This window comes from Macrotis lagotis, chromosome 8, assembly GCF_037893015.1.
Source record: "Macrotis lagotis isolate mMagLag1 chromosome 8, bilby.v1.9.chrom.fasta, whole genome shotgun sequence".
NCBI classification, from domain to species: Eukaryota; Metazoa; Chordata; class Mammalia; order Peramelemorphia; family Peramelidae; genus Macrotis; species Macrotis lagotis.
Genome location: NC_133665.1, coordinates 58,203,793 through 58,222,273, shown reverse-complemented (window position 1 = coordinate 58,222,273; position 18,481 = coordinate 58,203,793). Strand labels below are relative to the sequence as shown.

Sequence of the window (18,481 nt, the reverse complement as noted above, 5' to 3'; positions counted from 1 at the left end):
TTGTGAGCTTCACCAAAGATGCTAGCAGATGCATCTCATTGATTTTGAAAACTAGGGAGATCGTTGTGCTTTCCATCTTTGTTGCAGTATGTAGTGGGGGGGGGCATTTGGAGATCATTACTCAAGGTTTATACCAGTAGGTTTATTAAACCACTTTTTCTTCCTTTTTTCTGTATAGAAAATGGTATACACAATCCATGAGATCCCCATCTTCATTGCCATGGGTGTGGTGGGTAAGGAGAATTTGTGTTGAATTTATTAAAAATCTAGCTCTGTTTTCCCCCCCATCTTTTTTTCTCATTTTTACCAAAGGCCATCCCACTTCTGTTAAATATTTATGGAAAGATCTTTTCTAAACATGGCTTTTGAAATGGCAGGAGCCCTAGTTAATTCTCTAGAGAATATTTCTGTATTTTTGGCCTGGATAAGAATTTGCCAAAGTCTAGTATATTGCCAAAATCTGAGACAAAATCAAAAAAATCCCCAAAAAACTAAAATCTGAGACATAGGTTAACTTTGTGAAGCAGCTTTTAAGGATTCTCCATAAAAACCTGGAATAAACTAGTTAGTTATTTAGTGGTACATTTCACATAGCATGACAGTTGTCACTTATTTTTCTTGGTGCTTGAAATCTATGTTCCAGAAGAGCTGCTGCTAATCTAAGGATTTAAATTATTTATATATTCATCTTTGTGGCAGTAAAGTTTATATTCTTATGTTACTGGGGCTGTAAGTTTTTGTATTTGAATTTTTATTGATAGAAAAAATAAAACTCAAAGGAATGAATGTAGGTTGTTGTTCTTCTCACCTAAATCTAACATATATTAAGAATTATCTTCCACTGAACTAAGGGACTTTGAAGATTAATCTCTCTCAGAATGTGTTCCTGTAGAGAAGCCATTTTAAAATATATTTCCTTCATTCCATCTTAGGTCCTTCTATGAAGTTTCTGGGAATGGTTCCTTAATTGGGGAAATGTGAAGTAGCCAGCTCTCCCAAATTATTAGGTGCATAGGGAATTCAGATGTCAAAACTGACCCTTTTTCCCCTATTATTTGTCTCTTTCTGACTGTAGGTGGTATTCTTGGAGCAGTGTTCAATGCCTTGAATTATTGGCTGACAATGTTTCGAATCAGGTAATAAGGTCCCATTGATGTATTTATATAGAGAATGGCATTTTAGTATTTGTCATATGATCATGGGTTTTGAAGTATACAGGGTAATTAGGTAACTGAAAGAGGGATAAAGGAATGGGAAATGGAATGACCCCTAGGTAATAACCTCAGCTGTTGTTAATCTTTTATATTTATCTGAATCCAACCTAGGAAGGGGAACATAAGCCTATATCTTCTCTTTTCTCAATGTATGTAAGAAGCTATCTATGCTTTCTCTTCCTGGACTTGTTTAAACACAGCATTATTTGGATAAGAAGATAAATTGTTTCCTGCCAGTTTCAAAGAGTGTATCTTCTTATTGATATTCTGGTTACATTAAGTCAAGCGGAATAGCACAGGGACTTTCACAGTTCACATGTAAATTAATCTCTAACTTCAAGAAAGGGAATGGTGTAGCTACTGCTTAATGCTGTATTGTCATCAGTTTCTCCAATTACCAAGTCAGTGACAAGAATGTTAGTGGGGATTGCTACAGTGTGATGTAGAGTTCGTGTGGTCAACACGATCATATTCATAATTTAGGGAAAAATAGATACAGATAATTCCAAAATAGTTCATATTTGACTTTTGGATATCATTAGATACTCATTTTATATTCATAAATTCTGTGCTTATGTGAAGATATAGCTTGGTCAATATCATAGATGAAGAGGCAGGAAGGCCAGTCCATTGAATGGCTGATTTGACTATAATCCATAAATTGGTGTTCTCTTTAGACTCTTCTTTGAGGAACCAAGTAGTGATGTCTTGCTTGCAATTTGTGCAATTTTGTCATTGATTTAGAAAATCTTATCTTAAACTATTTTGGTGCCATAGATACATACACCGCCCCTGCCTACAGGTGATTGAAGCCATGCTTGTGGCTGCAGTCACTGCCACAGTTGCGTTTGTATTGATTTATTCATCTCGGGATTGCCAACCACTCCAAGGGAATTCCATGTCTTACCCTCTTCAGGTAAGAGACTAAAGCCATGGACTAGAGGGGTCTGACATGGAATGATGGGATCCCCCCAGTAGTCAGGACCTAGTGTTGCACTTCTATCTCATTTAAGGTTGGTAATCATTTACCCAGCAGAAAAGCATTCCTCTAAGACACCTTATTTCTCAGGAGTGGGCTAGTTGTGTTTTGGATGAGAAACCACTTCATTAACCAGGCAGTTTGGGTAGAATTAAAGTAGGTCTGACATGGGTACCCTGGGTGCTGTTCTCTTTGAGTTTTTAAAATGACTTTTAAAAATAAATGTTTAGGGGCAGCTAGGTGGCGCAGTGGATAGAGCACCAGCCCTGGAGTCAGGAGTACCTGAGTTCAAATCTGGCCTCAGACACTACATAATTACCTAGCTGTGTGGCCTTGGGCAAGCCACTTAACCCCATTAGCTTTGCAAAAAAACAAACAAACAAACAAATAAATAAATAAATGTTTAAAGGCTCTAGGAACCTGCTTAGGCCTCTCTTGTGAGGGTAGTGGCTTAAGTGTACCCAGCAGCAAGCTAACTCTTAAGTCCAGAACTAAGGTCAGGTTTCCTTTAAGCCAGCAGTCCCTGCCTTTACCTTATTGAATTCTTTGAAAGTAGAATCGAATAGTATTGATTTAGAGACATTCCTTACAGTCATGAGAGCTATTAGAAAACCATTTTGTCCTAGTTTCATCTAGCATTAATGATATTCATATGAACCTTAGTCTATTTCCTGATTAAGGGGGGGGTGCATGCATGCATGAATGTACACATACTAGCTGCAGACCTATTTCTATTCTTTTTTTTTCTTTTTTTTGCAAGGCAAATGGGGTTAAGTGGCTTGCCTAAGGCCACACAGCTAGGTAATTATTAAGTGTCTGAGACCAGATTTGAACTCAGGAACTCCTGACTCCAGGACCCGTGCTTTATCCACTACGACACCTAGCCACCCACAGACCTATTTCTTTAATGATCTTCAAAGTAGTTAGACCTGACCACATATGTTTCTGCTGAAGAAACTCTTGGTTGACCTTTACTGGTGAAGACACCAAGTCTGTGTTTACTTAGGATATTCTGACATCTCATTTTCCTTTTTGTCCTTCAATCCCACAGTTGTTCTGTGCAGATGGAGAATATAATTCGATGGCTGCAGCCTTCTTCAACACCCCAGAGAAGAGTGTTGTCAGCCTTTTTCATGACCCCCCAGGTAGGTTATTTTTGATCACCAAGGCATCAAGCTAGAATCAGAATTTGACCTGTAATTATTCCCATGGTGGGAATTGAATTAAAGGATAGGGGAAAGTACTGGGTTTTATAGAAAGTATTCTTAAATTTTCATATTGCTTTGACATTGACACTTCAGATGATGAACAGAACTTAGTAGAAGTAGAGAAGGGAAAGGAGAGGCTACTGCAATGGACCTCAAACCCAGAGTCTTCACATGGAATTAAATCATTCAAGTTACTCAGTTTTATGATATGATTTTTTTTAATCCACTATTTTGGGGGGAAATTATGGAAAGCAATGGTACACAAGGAGATGGATTTGGGCAGGGGTACAGGGGAAGAATTGTGGGCTTATATTTTTGTGTTGAAAATATGATGGGTTTGGTCAGTTTAATAGATTCTGTCTTCCTTCCTTCCTGGAGAGTGATCTGCTTTGGGAGACTCTTAGGTCTTTCCATCATTTACTTGGATTTCATTTTCTTGAATGACTTTACCTTCTGTGAATTGTTTCCAGAGTTTTAATTTTGGCCAGAATATTAGGCAAGTTCCCCAAATCAAGGTAGTGGTTTAAACTGTGACCATGAGACTTTGTCTTATATTCTCTGAAAAACTGAACATTTAATAGAAAAATCATGATGTCTCTATTTAGCTTTCTTAGTAATGTGTACATGATACAGAAGGAGAGAAGATGGCAAGGCAGACTTACTCTGTGACATTGAATATAATGAATAATAGGACTCTAGAACTGAAAGGGCCCTTTGGAGACCATTTAAACTGTCTGCCATATATGAAAGAGGAGAAAACTCTTGTCTGACCCAGGTAGGGAAAAGTAAGTTAACTGCAAACTGCAAAGCCAGCCAGCCCTTAGATATCCAATTTAGTCTTTCCCCTACACTGTATGGCTTCTAGTCTCTTTTCTCTGCTTTTTTTTTCTCTTGTTAAATGCAGTTGTTTTGTGTAAATATTATATATTTACAAATACAAAATCTTTATTTTTTCTCAACTATTAGTTAAGCCTTCAGGTTAGGTTTATAGTCAATAAACTGCTTCTACTCAGACTGTGTCCTAGTCTGAGATGTGTCCTTAGTGAGTTTTTACCATTTCTGTGTCTAAGTTCCTCTGCCTATGATTCAGCTCTACATTTTTCAGTTCTGCCTGGGTGACACATCATCAGAATTCAGTGGGTATTGAAACCTGTTACCTGCTCAATTTCATCTTCACTTGTTAGAACCCATGTGCAGCCCTTTCTTATTCTCATTAAGATCTTCTAAGAAGCAAACCTGAATGTTGTACAATTATTCCCATGTGTTTTCAGCTATGACATAGGATACCCACATTCCCCTAGAAGCTCTGGGAAAACCTATTCTGTTGCTGTCAGCATCCAAGTTGTAATTCTAGATGTCTGCATCTGGAATAATTTTTAAAACTTGTTTTTTCATCTGAGCCTTGGCAGGTTCCTATTTGGGCTTTCTATACCAATTTCCTGAGTTCTAGTTTACCAGTGTGGAAGGAATAGAGAAAAGTGTCCTTGGTAACCAGGTTCCCTTTCTGCCAACTTGTAGTCAGTCATACTGTTTTTAGTGTATTGATCAGGGACTGAGGTTGCCTCTGTGATGGAAGAGGGCTCACCTTCCCCCATTTCTTCCCCCATACATACTGGAACACATCATTATAAGCAGAAATGTTACCTCTCATAGATAACTTGTGAATATAGTCCTGAGGCCATCTCTGCATTTTTAAAGAATAACTATTTGTTAATATGGTTTCAGGATTTGATTAAGCTTGTGATATAGTTAAAATACAAAAAAGGAATGTACTTAGACTTGGAGAGTTTGTTTGTCTTCCTACAGTGCTGATTTCTTGCTTCACAGATTACTTCTCTTTGTCTTCTGCCTCAGTTTTTCTCTCTCTAAAATAGGAGAAGGGATTGGCGTTACCATCCTTTCTCCTCCTGAAAATGCTGAGAATGAGTGAAAGTCCTAGAAAAGCTCTAGAGAATACTGTGAAAGGGATGTCATAACTAGCATAATGTAGTTAGGAATATCAAACCTTTCTCAAAAGTCCTTGATCAGGATGATATCAGAAGATTTAGGATAAATGATGAAGTGTTCTTTGTGCTGTTTTTACCCTTTCATGGAGAGCAATATTTATTCATAGTTTTCACTGCTTCCATTTTGGGTGTAATTTGGTGATTTGTTTTGTTGTGAATAGCTAAAACCAATGCTGAATAGAGACATTCAGTTTCAAGAAAGTCATATAGTTCAGTTCCCATGACATCTCCTGCCTTGCTTAGGTTCCTACAACCCTATGACCCTGGGACTCTTCACTCTGGTCTACTTCCTGCTGGCAGTTTGGACCTATGGACTCACTGTGTCTGCTGGAGTCTTCATTCCATCCCTCCTCATTGGTGCTGCCTGGGGAAGACTCTTTGGCATATCACTGTCATACCTCACCAACTCTGCAGTGAGTATCCCCTTCATTCTACCAGCTAACAGAATTTGGAGAGCTCTGCTTTTAAGTTGAGTCAAGTGCAAGCAGGAAATTAAGGATAAATGGGTACATTTGTGATACTCAATGAAAGAGAGTGATAACTTAGAGTAACTTTTCTTTTGGTATGTTTTATCACTTCTCACCAGTAACTTCCCTAAAAATATCCAACCCACTTCTCAACCTAACAAAGTATAATCCCTCCAAATTGTTGATTGGCGTTAATAAAAATATGGGCAGTGTTCCTTAACTTTGACAGCATGATACTATAATTGACCTTTGTATTTGACTAGCATTTTGTTGCCTCTCCATGTTAAATTTATTTTTGTTTTTATGGTGATTCTGGGAGAGTCTAGAAGCGGTGTTATGGCGTAATATGTAGAAGGCCAACTTTAAATTCAGAAGAACCTTGGTTCAAATTTTGCTTCTTTTTTTTTTTTGCTTCTGACAAACTAGCCATATAAATAATTAGGGGTAAAATTACTTCATCTCTCGGGACCCCTAAGCAACTCTCCAGTATAGATACAGATTAGTTGCAGATTTTCATCAATAGAGGGAATCCTCACTAGAAGAATGCTACACACTGAAGAATATCGTTAGTTTGTCTCTGATTTCAATCAGTTAAAATTTAAATATCCAGTTTGTCAGCACTAGGGATACAAAGAAGAGGAAAAACTATTTCTGCCCTCAAAGAGCTTACATACTACTGTAGGAGATGGTACAGAAATAATTAGGCATTTACACAGCAGACAGAAGATAATCTTGGAGAGAAAGATTCTGGCATCATTGAGGAGCAGGAAAGGGCCCCTCTGTGGAAAGTGATATTTGAGCTGAGCTCTTTTTTTGTTTTTGTTTTTTGTGAATAGTAGAGTTAAATGACTTGTCCACTGTCACACAGATCATAATTATCAAGTATCTTAGGCCAGATTTGAACTTAGGTCCTCCTGACTCCAGGTCCAGTGCTCTATCCACTGCACCACCTAGCTTTTCTGATTCATTCTTATCTCAAACAAGATTCTCCAAAATTTGGTTTTGTCAGTTATTCTGCTTTTATGCCAATCATTAGGAAGCCAGAGACATGGAATCTATGTTTTCAGTTGGTGCTTTTACCTATCAGTGCTCTAATATCTTTTGTTTTTATTTCTTCTTACTTTAGATATGGGCCGACCCTGGCAAGTATGCCCTAATGGGGGCTGCTGCCCAACTTGGTGAGTCCTGTGTTTTGCCCTAACATGAATGCATTCTAAGGAGGGAAGATAGGATGGATCTCTTAGCTTCAAGGGTCAGGAGGGAATAACTTTTATCTCAAGATATATATTAGGAGTGGCTAGGTGGCACAGTGGATAAAGCACCGGCCCTGGAGTTAGGAGTACCTGGGTTCTAATCCGGTCTTAGACACTTAATAATTACCTAGCTGTGTGGCCTTGGGCAAGCCACTTAACCCCACTTGCCTTGCAAAAAAAAAAAAAAAGATATATATTAAAGAGAGATCTGAGACTTGATTTATTAATACTTTTTGCAAGTTTGGCATGGGAGAAAAATGAAAGAATTTAAAGGAATTGGTTTGATCTGAAACTGTGGGATTGCATTAACTCCCTTTTATTTTCCTCAGGTGGCATTGTGAGAATGACTCTGAGCCTGACTGTCATCATGATGGAGGCTACGAGCAATGTGACTTATGGTTTCCCCATCATGTTGGTTTTGATGACAGCAAAAATCGTTGGAGACTTCTTTATTGAGGTTTGTCATAGAAGAGAGGAGTGAGTCCATTTTTGGACTATATTGTTTGACTCAAGCAAATCAAACTTTCCAATCTCTCATAGTTTGGCAAGGGCAGGATGAGAGGAAGAGACTCTTCATATTAAGAATCCTGTGTATAGGAGGCAACATTGGTGCCTTTTCCATAGTGGGGCAGTATGTTCTCTATGGAGTAGAGATGACAGATATAGTGAAGAAATGATCTTCATCTCAAATGTTCTGAGGAAGAGCCTTTCTCATGACTCCTCTGGCAGAATTCACTAGACTTTAGGAAGTAACTGGGCATGGATCCAGAGACTCTGCTCTACCTCATTTCTGTCTCTGGTTAGAAGAATCACTGAATCTTTCGCTCTTGAAAGTTCTGTGTTGGTTCCCTCTTTATCTCACAGGGAAATATGCAGGCTAACTAAGGGGGATTATTGTGAAACCTTAAAGATGAATGATTTTGAAATATACTCTAGTGGTTCTCATCCTGATGATTTGGAGTGAGCGGCCAGGATTAAGGGGATAGAAAGGAGTCATTCAGTTACCACAACATTTATGGAGCCTCTTTTTTGTGCCAAGTCCTGGGGACATAGAAAAGGGAGAAATTGTCCTTGTCCTCAAGTAACTGACAGTCCAGTGGGGAAGACTGTGTAAACAGTTGTATATAGCAAGATGTAGTCAGGATAAATTGGCAGATCTCAGAAGAACGGATGTACCAGCATTAAGGGAAACTAGAAGAGGCTTTTTATAAAAGGCGGGATTTCAGTTGGAACTTCAAAGGAGCAACAAGAAGAATACAGGGTCTATCAGTGAACATGAAAAGAAATGGTCAGTTGCCCCAGGAGACCAACTCTTAAATCTGACTTCCCCACTGGAAGAAAGTACAACTATGTATCTGTTTTGTCCTGCCTTTCTTTCCCAGGGCCTTTACGACATGCATATTCAACTGCAAAGTGTCCCCTTCCTCCACTGGGAAGCTCCAGTTACTTCTCATTCACTCACTGCCAGGTACTATCCCTCTTTCTGGAATCCTTACCCCAAGATCTACCCCTTGGACTTCTTTTACAGAGTTTAGCTTAGAACAAAATTACCAAGATGTCAATGACTCAAATCATGCCTGGTAATGTATACTTCCCAAGGAAGTAAGTTATTTATTTCTGCTGGAAAAAATACATATTTTTATTTTGTTTTTTTTTTTTTAACTGTAACTTCAACTATCCCTCTTTTCTCTGGGACAGGGTTGATAAGTCCTGCTGTTGTGGAATATGCCTCTTTTAAGTGGGGAGTAGGAGGCATGGCATTTCTAGGAAGGGCTTTTTGTTTGTAGAAACTGAGACTCGGAGAAATAGTGAAAATTTCATTGATGTTCAGCAGAGAGTTTCTAAGTCAGTAGATTGAAACTGGTCTATAAAATACCATTAATTAACTTGATAGTAACAAAAGGAGCATCTTTTTCCCCCCCTGAATATTCTAAAATTAAGACAGTGGTCCAAGACTGCCTGTTCTTGTTTCTCTATGTTTTCTTAACAGAGAAGTGATGAGTACACCAGTTACCTGTCTACGGAGAAAAGAAAAAGTTGGAGTTATAGTGGATGTCCTCAGTGATACTTCTTCCAATCACAATGGCTTCCCAGTGGTGGAGTATTCTGATGATGCTCAGGTAGATGAAAAATTTTGCCATGGAGAGGGGAAAAGAGAAAGAAATGGCATCCAATTTTATAAATAATCATCCCTCTTCAACCCTTTGCCCCCAGAAAGGCATTTCAGAATTTGTGAATTGTCATTTCACAATTTGGGTCCCTCCTGGTGGGAAGGGGAACAGACAACCTCAGCTAATTATGGCAGATGAACAAAAAGTTAACCAGAGCTAAAGTTAGATGAAGCAAGACCCAAGAGTTTTCACTTCCTTTTTTTTTTCCTGGGCAGCTCATTGCCATAGCCTTTGCTATGTGGCTTGGGTACTGGGGAGTGGGAGGGGAGAAAGTGAAGAGAGGAGTCAGGGCCATTCCTTTAAATACCTAAAGCCTGGAAGTTTGAAAATAATACAAACTCTAAGTCATGCTTCTGACCACTACGTATGGACTAAAAGATAGTCTCTTTTTTTGCAGCCAGCAAGGTTACAGGGCTTGATCCTACGTTCCCAGTTGATTGTCCTCTTGAAGCATAAGGTATGGTTATTCATAAGGACTTTAAACAAATGACATGAGAGCCCTAAATGGCAGTTATGGACCTTGCAAATGAACCTCCATTCTCTGCTACAGCATTTTCCCTTATGTTTCGCGGTAGTTTTTACCATCTAGTTTAGAGTTCAAATTTCAAAGACTTCAACACAGCAACAGAAATGCCAGAATTCTAGGTAATCTCTACAAAGTGCCCCTTCACCTCTACTGTGGAGAGAAATTAGGAATGATGCCTAAAATGCTATTAATCATACACCCCTTTACTCTGGTGATACTACTACTAGATCTAAACCCCAGGCAAAGTGGAAAATTATCCATAAATACAAAAAGATTTGTAATAGACTTTTTTTTTGGGGGGGGTGAATTATAGTAGTAAAAACTTTAGAAACTGAAGAGCTATCTATCAACTGGAATATGTCTGAATGAGTTGTGGTATATCAATGTGATGAAATATTATTGTGCCATAAGAAATGATGAAAGAAATGGTTTCAGAGAAACCTGGTAAGAAGTGTATGATGCAGGGGCAGCTAGGTGGCGTAGTGGATAAAGCACCGGCCCTAGAGTCAGGAGTACCTGGTTTCAAATCCGGTCTCAGACACTTAATAATTACCTAGCTGTGTGGCCTTGAGCAAGCCACTTAACCCCGTTTGCCTTGCAAAAACCTAAAAAAAAAAAGTGTATGATGCAGAGTGAAGTGAGAAGAACTAGGAGTACAATTTATACAATAACAGTGTTGTAAAGACAATCAACTAAAAGACTTAGTAACTGATCAACAAAGTGACCACAATTCCACAATTCCAAAGGACTTCTGATGAAATGTGCCACTCACCTCCAGAGAAAGAAGTGATGGAGGGGCAGCTAGGTCATGCAGTGGATAGAGTACTGGTCCTGGAGTCAAGAGGACCTGAATTAAAATCTGGCCTCAGATACTTAGTAATTGCCCAGCTGTGTGTCCTTGGGCAAGTCACTCCTAACCCCATTGCCTTAAATAAATAAAAAAAAAAGTAAAAAAAAAATAGAAAGAAAGAAGTGATGGATTTGGGGCGGCTAGGTGGCACAGTGGATAGAGCACTGGCCTTGGAGTTGGGAGTACCTGAGTTCAAATCCAGTCTCAGACACTTAATAATTACCTAGCTGTGTGGCCTTGGGCAAGCCATTTAACCCCATTGCCTTGCAAAATCTTTAGAAAGAAAGAAAGAAAGAAAAGAAGTAATGATTCAGTGCAGATGAAAGCTTTGTGTTCTTTTCCTTTTTTTTTTGAAGAGGAAAGGAGTGGGACATAACTTATATGGGAATTTGTTTTGTATAACTTATGTAAAAGGCTTTGTTTTCTTGCCTTTTTAATGGATGGGGAGGGGAGATGAGAATTTGGAACTAAAAATAAAATGAAAAATAAACAAGGTGCACCATCACTGGTGCAGTGTCTAAGAGAGACCCTGTGAGATGAAAGAATGTTTTTTCTTTCTCTTTTGCCCTCCATTTTAGGTGTTTGTGGAAAGAGCCAGTCTGAACCTGGTCCAGAGGAGACTGAAGCTGAAGGACTTTCGAGATGCCTACCCCCGATTCCCACCCATCCAATCAATTCATGTGTCTCAGGATGAACGAGAATGCATGATGGACCTCACTGAATTCATGAACCCCTCCCCATACACAGTGCCTCAGGTAACTGGCCAACATGCTCCAGGAGGGGAGCTGTCTCTAAACCTCTAGCCAGTGAAGGAGACTGAGAAATGAAAGGACCCTTCTGGAGCTAGTGACTAGGCAGCTATTCTAGTTCTGTGACCATGGAGAGCTTACTGAGAAACTGAAATGGGAGCAGTGGGGTTTGCCATTTGGACTTTCTTTTTCATAATATACAGTACAATCATATAAGAGAAAATGCAAATGACTGAGAGAATGTTTAAATTCAATTTCTTAGTCATTGACCTGTGCACATATAACCTATATTGGATTGTTCACCTTTTCTAGGAGGGTAAAGGACAGGAAGAAATAGAATTTGGAACTTGGAATTAAAAAACAAAACAAAACAAAAATGTTTAAAAATGTTTTAATATTTAATTCAGGAAAATTAATATTTAAAAAATAAATAAAAACATATAGAGAGTAATAATATTAAATGTTGTCAGTCACATAATCTTTTTTTTAAACACATCTCCAAACATTAAAACTCGTTCAGTCTTGGAGTCAGGAGTACCTGGGTTCAAATCCGGTCTCAGACACTTAATAATTACCTGGCTGTGTGGCCTAGGGCAAGCCACTTAACCCCATTTGCCTTGCAAAAAAAAAAAAAACTTAAAAAAAAACTCATTCAGAGTGTGGTTCCCCTCTGAAAGAAAAAGCTACAGTCGGTCACTGCAGGAGGCTGCAAGCTCCTTTAAGACAGGGACTTTGATTTTTACCTTTATAGCCTTAGACCTTAGCATAGTATTTTGTGTTTTTTGGACATTTTATAAATGTTTTTTGAACTCTAGGAATCAAGCTGATTTCTATAGAGGAGACAGCTGCCTTCTTATAACTTAGGTTCTGTACTAGTTCTGTGACTGTGGGAGAGACCCAGGTCTTGCTCTAATGCAAGACAAATAGGAAGTTAGACCAACTCTATAAAGAATTGGTTCTCATTTCTGCCAGTGGTCAGCAGTGCTTCATAGTCCTTCCTTCAGGGTTGACCAGGCAGGCCTAGGAGATGTAGGACCTGATAGCCCAGTAGAAATGGTCTCTGTAATTGAATGCCTTCTATGGGCAGTCAATTTTCTCTTTGGGAAAACTGATAATTGGCAAGGTGACCTAAAGACTAAATTCAAGTTTGATTTATTTCTAGGAGGCATCACTACCAAGAGTATTCAAACTTTTCCGAGCACTAGGACTCAGGCATTTGGTGGTGGTAGATAATCATAATCAGGTAAGTTTGGGTTCATGGAGGAAAAAATTGCTCACTCTACATTCATATATAATAGCATCACTGACTAGGAGAGTGAAGTTTCTCTTCTTTCTATAAATAGAGAGCCCAGGATGGGGCTGTTTGTCCCCAACCCTCTTTCCTTTGGCATAAATGTGACTGCCCCAGGAAGAGATTTCAGATAGCTCTGGCTTTCTTAACTTCAAAGATGGTCAGCTATAGAGGCCCTGCCTATTTTAGTTCTTCAGGGTGGCCACTCTCTGAGTCAGCAGAACATAAATGTCCAGGGTGGTGATCATACCATCAAGTGTAAGCATTCTGGCTTCTTTGTCAGAGCCAAGAATCAGGCAGCTAGGACTCTTGATTCTTTTGGGTCTTTTGTACCATTTCACTATCCACGTGAAAGGGAGAAAAGGCCAGACTTTTTATGGCAAATGTTCCAGTATCATAATATTTGGTTCATATTTTTGTTTCTCTGGCTTATTTCATTTTGTTCTGTCCTTATAGGTAGTTGGGATGGTGACAAGAAAAGACCTTGCAAGATACAGATTAGGAAAAGGAGGTTTGGAAGAGCTCTCCTTGGCTCAGACTTGAGGGGCTTGGCATCACATCTCTCTGCAGAGCAAGTGATACTGACCACTGGACATCCTCTGGCTCCTCATGTTCTTTAGCACACTCATCTGAGGCCTTGTTTCTCTGGAGTCCATGGAAGTGAAAAGTCCTCCCAGACTTCCAAGCTGCAAGCCTGGCTGCTCCAGGTTCCAGTTCAGTGTTTTAAATTGATGTACATTGTGGGTAGATTTGTTTACATTTTAATATTTTTCTGGTTTGTCGCCATTGGATTCAATTTTTATTCTATCCTTTTATGTTTCTTTATGTGAAAGGATCAAATGAGTTTAACTTTCCTTTCTAGCTGTGCTCCTTGTCTGAGAGCAAATGGGTGAGGGAACTTATGTTGGTGCATACACATGTAAAGAGGATGTGGAGGTCCAGTCTGTTACATCTGCTGTGTTGTGCTCCCACTGACCCTGCTGTGGCCACAGTGGCCAGCCTGGTTTATTTGTTTTGCACAATGCTCAGGAATCTCTCTGAGGATTTCCTGAAAGAGAACCGAGGATGCAGCAGATGCTTCAACTTCTCCTCCTGTACATTCTCTATAACCAGCCTGTTCCTTCCTGTCTCGGTATAGCATAAGGAGGTTCTCAGCCTCAGTGCCTGACTGTCCTGTCTCCAGAATGATGGTTGGGTTTGGATTGGACCAAGGGATGTGAAGAAAGAGTCCCAAGGACAAGAAGAGCCACATATACTAATAGTTCTGTTTTTCTTGGAACTGGGATTACCTACTCTCCTAAAAACAACTCAAGGTGTCACTATCACCAGTGAAATCCCCTTCCTTGCAGCCAAGAGAACTTTGAATCTCTCCTTTTTCTCAGAGTCAGACAAGTAGGGTTGTGGCACCAGTGGAAATATGAAATGTGGCCATCCTTACTGATGTGGCTTCTGACTGGGGACAATTCTAGATGAATGGTAATCTGTCACTCTGGTCTGAAGTTGGCTAACCTTGTCCCATCTGACTTCTCTGGTCAGTGAGCAAGAGAACACAAGAATCCTTGTGTGGAGTCACATAATGGTCATGACATCTCCTGTCATCCCATGGCTTTGGTTGTGGTATCACTTCCTTCTCCCTAAACTCTCCCCTGCCCTACCTTCCCATCTGTTTAAGGCTGGCCATTCAGTCAGCATTGCTCTTCTTAAACACTGTCTTGGGAGTTTGTATTTATGTCAATGAAAAGTACTTATGTGATGAATCCTTCAGGTATTAGTATATGACTCCTTAATGTACTTGTTTTCTCCATCTGTTAGAGCTGGATATAAATGAAAAGCATCCTTTGGTCTGCATATGCTTGCTGTGGGTTTTACTGAAAGCAGGATCTGAGAGACCCTTACTGGGTGACCTCTCTTTGATTCCCTTAGTCCATGTTCATGCTGTGCCCTTGACAGCACTCTTGACAGCACTATAGGGTGTGACCCATGGCTCATCTTAAGTGAACAGCTCTGTTATATCTTTATTAACTGGCTGGGGTCCCTGGAGGGCATCTTTCAGGTGTCTGGTTAGTCATTTCTTTACTAATGGGTAAAGACCAGCTGTGCCCATGCTATCTTGGGTAGCATGCTGTTTCTGTGGCACCAAGTTCTCTTTACCTTCCCCACCTTGGCCTTCTTCCAAACCTGGCTGGCCACCTGTCTTTGGCCTTCCCCACTGCAACAGCCTCCTGGGGCTGATTCTTCCTCATCCTCACTCTCATGTGTGTGGTTTATTATCTGTACTTGGGGAGAGAGACCTGCTTTGATGAAGTTTGGGTTTGGGAGTCCCTTTTATCACTGACTTCTGCACAGATTAGTTCCCCAAGCTTCAAATGGTCCTTTTAAAACTGTTTTAAGTGTTCCCATGGTCCTGTGAGAAGCAGCACACTTTGGTTTGTGGTTTTTATATTTGGGCAGATGTTGCAGTTTGATTTTCTCTCTGTTGAAAGTAATGGTGGCTTTGTGAGAGAAGAGTATGGGCTTTGCACCTCCTTGAAAAGTGTGTTGCTGCAATCCTTTAAATCCTCACCCAGATCATGTGCCAAGAAGGAAATGGGAAACCTTGAGGTGGGCTGCGGTCAGAATATGTATGAATATAAGAAATAAAGGGATTGAAGTCAAGCTTCTGTTGCTGGATGTTTTTCCTTCTCAGTTAAGACTATGACCTTGAGCCAAAGTTGACTGGGGCATATGGCTAGTTTTTGAAGTTGATGGTGCACTGACCAGAAGTTCTCCTATTAGGGGTCCTTTGGCCAGGTGAGAATGCTTAACCTTTGCAGCTGGGAGCATTATCATGAGCCCTAATGAACAAGACTGGTGGCCACTCAATGCCAAATACATTCACAGTAAGTGCCCTCTTGTTGCTGTCACTGAAATATTCCCACCCTGGAGCAGGTATACAATAACCCTGAGATAGGCCAGGTCACTAGAAAGGAGACCTGATCCTGCTGAGCCTTTAGTTGGCCTCCCTTTTCTCAGTACCAGTTCTAACTCCAGAGCAAGCTCCCTTTTGAAGCCCAGCTTAGGAACTGGTCATGACTTTAGTTCTGAGTTGTCAATGATTGCCACTTGGGCCTCAGATTTATTTTGCCAGGAATATAAAACACTTAACAGAAAGGTTAAAAGAAAAAAGTTCCCTCCTCCCTGGGGTCATTTGGGCTTCATACATGCAGAGGAATCCATTAGGTGAATCGTGGAAAAATCACATTTACACCAGGAGGCTTTCTGATCATTTATTCTTTTTGCTCCAGATGAACAAAGGAACTAGGGCCCTGGGCATAGATAGATATGCTGATGCCACAGCTGCCATCTCCATTGTTCTAGTGGGCATCTCGGTGTAGCAGAGGAGGCACTGGAGAACACAATTAGTTTTGTGACCCTGGGCAAGTTACCTTGCTAGTAAAAAAAAAAAAAATAGGATGATAACATCTGCTTCATGGAATTATTGTGAAGATCCAGTGAGATAATCCAGATGTGATCTAAGTACTCCATAAATGGCAGGTATTTTGACTAATGAACAGCTCAATGAAGACTTCCTGATAACAGACCAGAAGTATTTCTGGTAGGATAATGACCTGTTAATGCCCAAGGCCAGAACTTCTCCCCATCTCCTGTGGGAATTGTAGGATATGAGGATGAGCGATCTGATATATAACTGTTTAGCATTAGTCCTACTGAACAGACCACTACAGTGAGACCTTTGTCTAATAACAGCGAAGGAAAATTATTGCCTTGAGTAAAATGTTAATCGTTCAGTCCCAGGACTCTGAGAACCAAGGCTTAAACTGTTATATTAGAAGGGAGCAGAAGGGTCAGGTAGGCTGTATTTATACTCAACCTTGAGGACCAGCTCAGTCTCAGCTTGTCTTCCCTGTGCAGGAAAAGAGGCAACAGATAGTTAGATCCTTTGTACTTGGTGCAATTGATAATAGCCATGCACCAGCTTCTTAGTAAAGAATGTATAGCTGATGAATTTTATGCTGCAGCACAATTCTTTAGGATAAACAGTGATTTTACTGGGGAACTAAAAAAATGTATCTTTGGGGAGCATTGAAATCTTAATTATAAAACCTGTGAATCATAAGAAATGTTTCTGTATTTCAATAAAAAATTTAATTTTTACTTTTGTGGTATTGAAATACTTTCCTCTCTAAGCTTACTGCTTCCACCAAGTGGAGACACTTGGAAGAACAGACTCATCTAACCACTCCAACTTAGTCTGTGATTACTTTTGCTTTATATTTATCTGGCACAGTGAATAGAGCACTGACCTTGGAGTCATAAAGATGGCAATTCAGATCCAGCCTCAGACACTTAACTAGCTATGTGACCCTGGGCAGGTCACTTAACCCTGATTGCCTTGCATCTAAGGCTATGTCCAGTTGTCCTAATGAATATCTGGCCACTGGATCCTGGTAGCTTTGGAGGAGAAAGTGAGGTTAATGACTTAGCACACCCCTCACTCAAATCTAATTCATATGCTTATCATGACATGATTTTTCCCTGGTGTCATGGTCTTCGAGAATGAAGGACAAACATCACCTCATAAGCTTTTCAAACATTCAAACAATCCAAGTGCCAGAAAGCAGGGATTTCTGCCCTGCCCACCAGATGATCTATAACCTCATGCAAGGAAGTGACAGGAAAAAGATGGGACCAAAACATAGCTTCTTAAACTGAGCATCTATTCTATCAAACTACTTTTCACATACACTTTTTCTTTGATCATGCAGCTCGTTAAAAACCTCTATATAATAGCAGTCTGATCCACCTCTCTTGATCACTCACTCCAAAGATTTAAAAATTCACAATTAGGATTTTGTTTTTAAAACTACTGTAATAGGGAAACAAATTTAGTTCCCTCCTATTGGAAGTTAGACCTGGATACAGTAGCTGAACCATCTCCTTTTCATAATATAATTACTGATAATTAAGGAATGGCCTCCCCTTCACCATTCCCAAGTTTCTCCTGCTTCTCACCAGGGGCCCCATTCTCTTTCACTGGAGGCAGCTAAAACTTGATATTGTTAAATAGATTAACTCATTACTACATGCCCTAGGATTTCTACCTTTACATCCCACTCTTGGAAGGATAACTCCAAGAAATAGCAATTTTAGAGTTTGAGTGAAGTAGAAAGTTGAAGCTTCGCCTGGTAGGGACATCTCTAAGCTGATGTCCATTTCCCTATAGTTAATGATCTTGGAGAATGAGAATTTGTCCTAAGCCTTCTGCTTTCAGCACTCTACCCTTTCAGACAGTTTGAAATAAGCAAAGGTCCAGATCTTTCGATCAAGTAGGCACTTTATGCCTTCCCCAATCCCAGTACTCTTTCCAAGAGTGGCCTAAGTATTAAATCATTGAACCCAAAAGCTCATTTGTGTTCCACTGCAGGGTAAGTCTAAATGTCTCTTCTGTGATAACGTGATTCCATGGGTTCCCACAGAGGGACTAAGAATAGGTACAGCTCTCCACACTATTCACATTGTTTGCCAACATCCTCAGTTCAGACACTAAAGATTGCAGGTATATTTCCCACAACTAGGTTTGATTCATACTTTAGATGGTACAGAAGTAGACCTGTTTTCCCATTCCTGTATCTTCCAGGTGAGTGAGATATTTCTTTACTCCCAAAAGGACAGCCAACATTGAGGTTTTTAGCTGTTAGACTTTGGCTTGCCTACTACCATTTCTTTTTTTTCAGCTTTTGTGCAAGGCTAGAGAAAGGGTGAAGAG

General features: G+C 39.9%; 1 protein-coding gene across 2 annotated transcripts in view; it reads left to right on the top strand.

Moving 5' to 3' along the window:
• Positions 1-15,369, top strand: part of CLCN7 (chloride voltage-gated channel 7) — a 55,030-nt gene extending 39,661 nt beyond the window's left edge. The window contains exons 13-25 of one of the 2 annotated variants that reach the window (XM_074197160.1): positions 179-233; positions 1,076-1,136; positions 1,992-2,130; positions 3,245-3,338; positions 5,651-5,820; positions 7,001-7,052; positions 7,457-7,584; positions 8,510-8,595; positions 9,118-9,247; positions 9,696-9,755; positions 11,253-11,429; positions 12,586-12,666; positions 13,171-15,369. In XM_074197160.1, coding sequence (XP_074053261.1) covers positions 179-233; positions 1,076-1,136; positions 1,992-2,130; positions 3,245-3,338; positions 5,651-5,820; positions 7,001-7,052; positions 7,457-7,584; positions 8,510-8,595; positions 9,118-9,247; positions 9,696-9,755; positions 11,253-11,429; positions 12,586-12,666; positions 13,171-13,257 — 1,320 coding nt within the window. In that variant the 3' untranslated portion in view covers positions 13,258-15,369. The remainder of the gene's footprint in view (positions 1-178; positions 234-1,075; positions 1,137-1,991; positions 2,131-3,244; positions 3,339-5,650; positions 5,821-7,000; positions 7,053-7,456; positions 7,585-8,509; positions 8,596-9,117; positions 9,248-9,695; positions 9,756-11,252; positions 11,430-12,585; positions 12,667-13,170) is intronic. The other variant, XM_074197161.1, reaches the window with a different exon arrangement.
• The last annotated feature ends 3,112 nt before the right edge of the window (positions 15,370-18,481 follow it).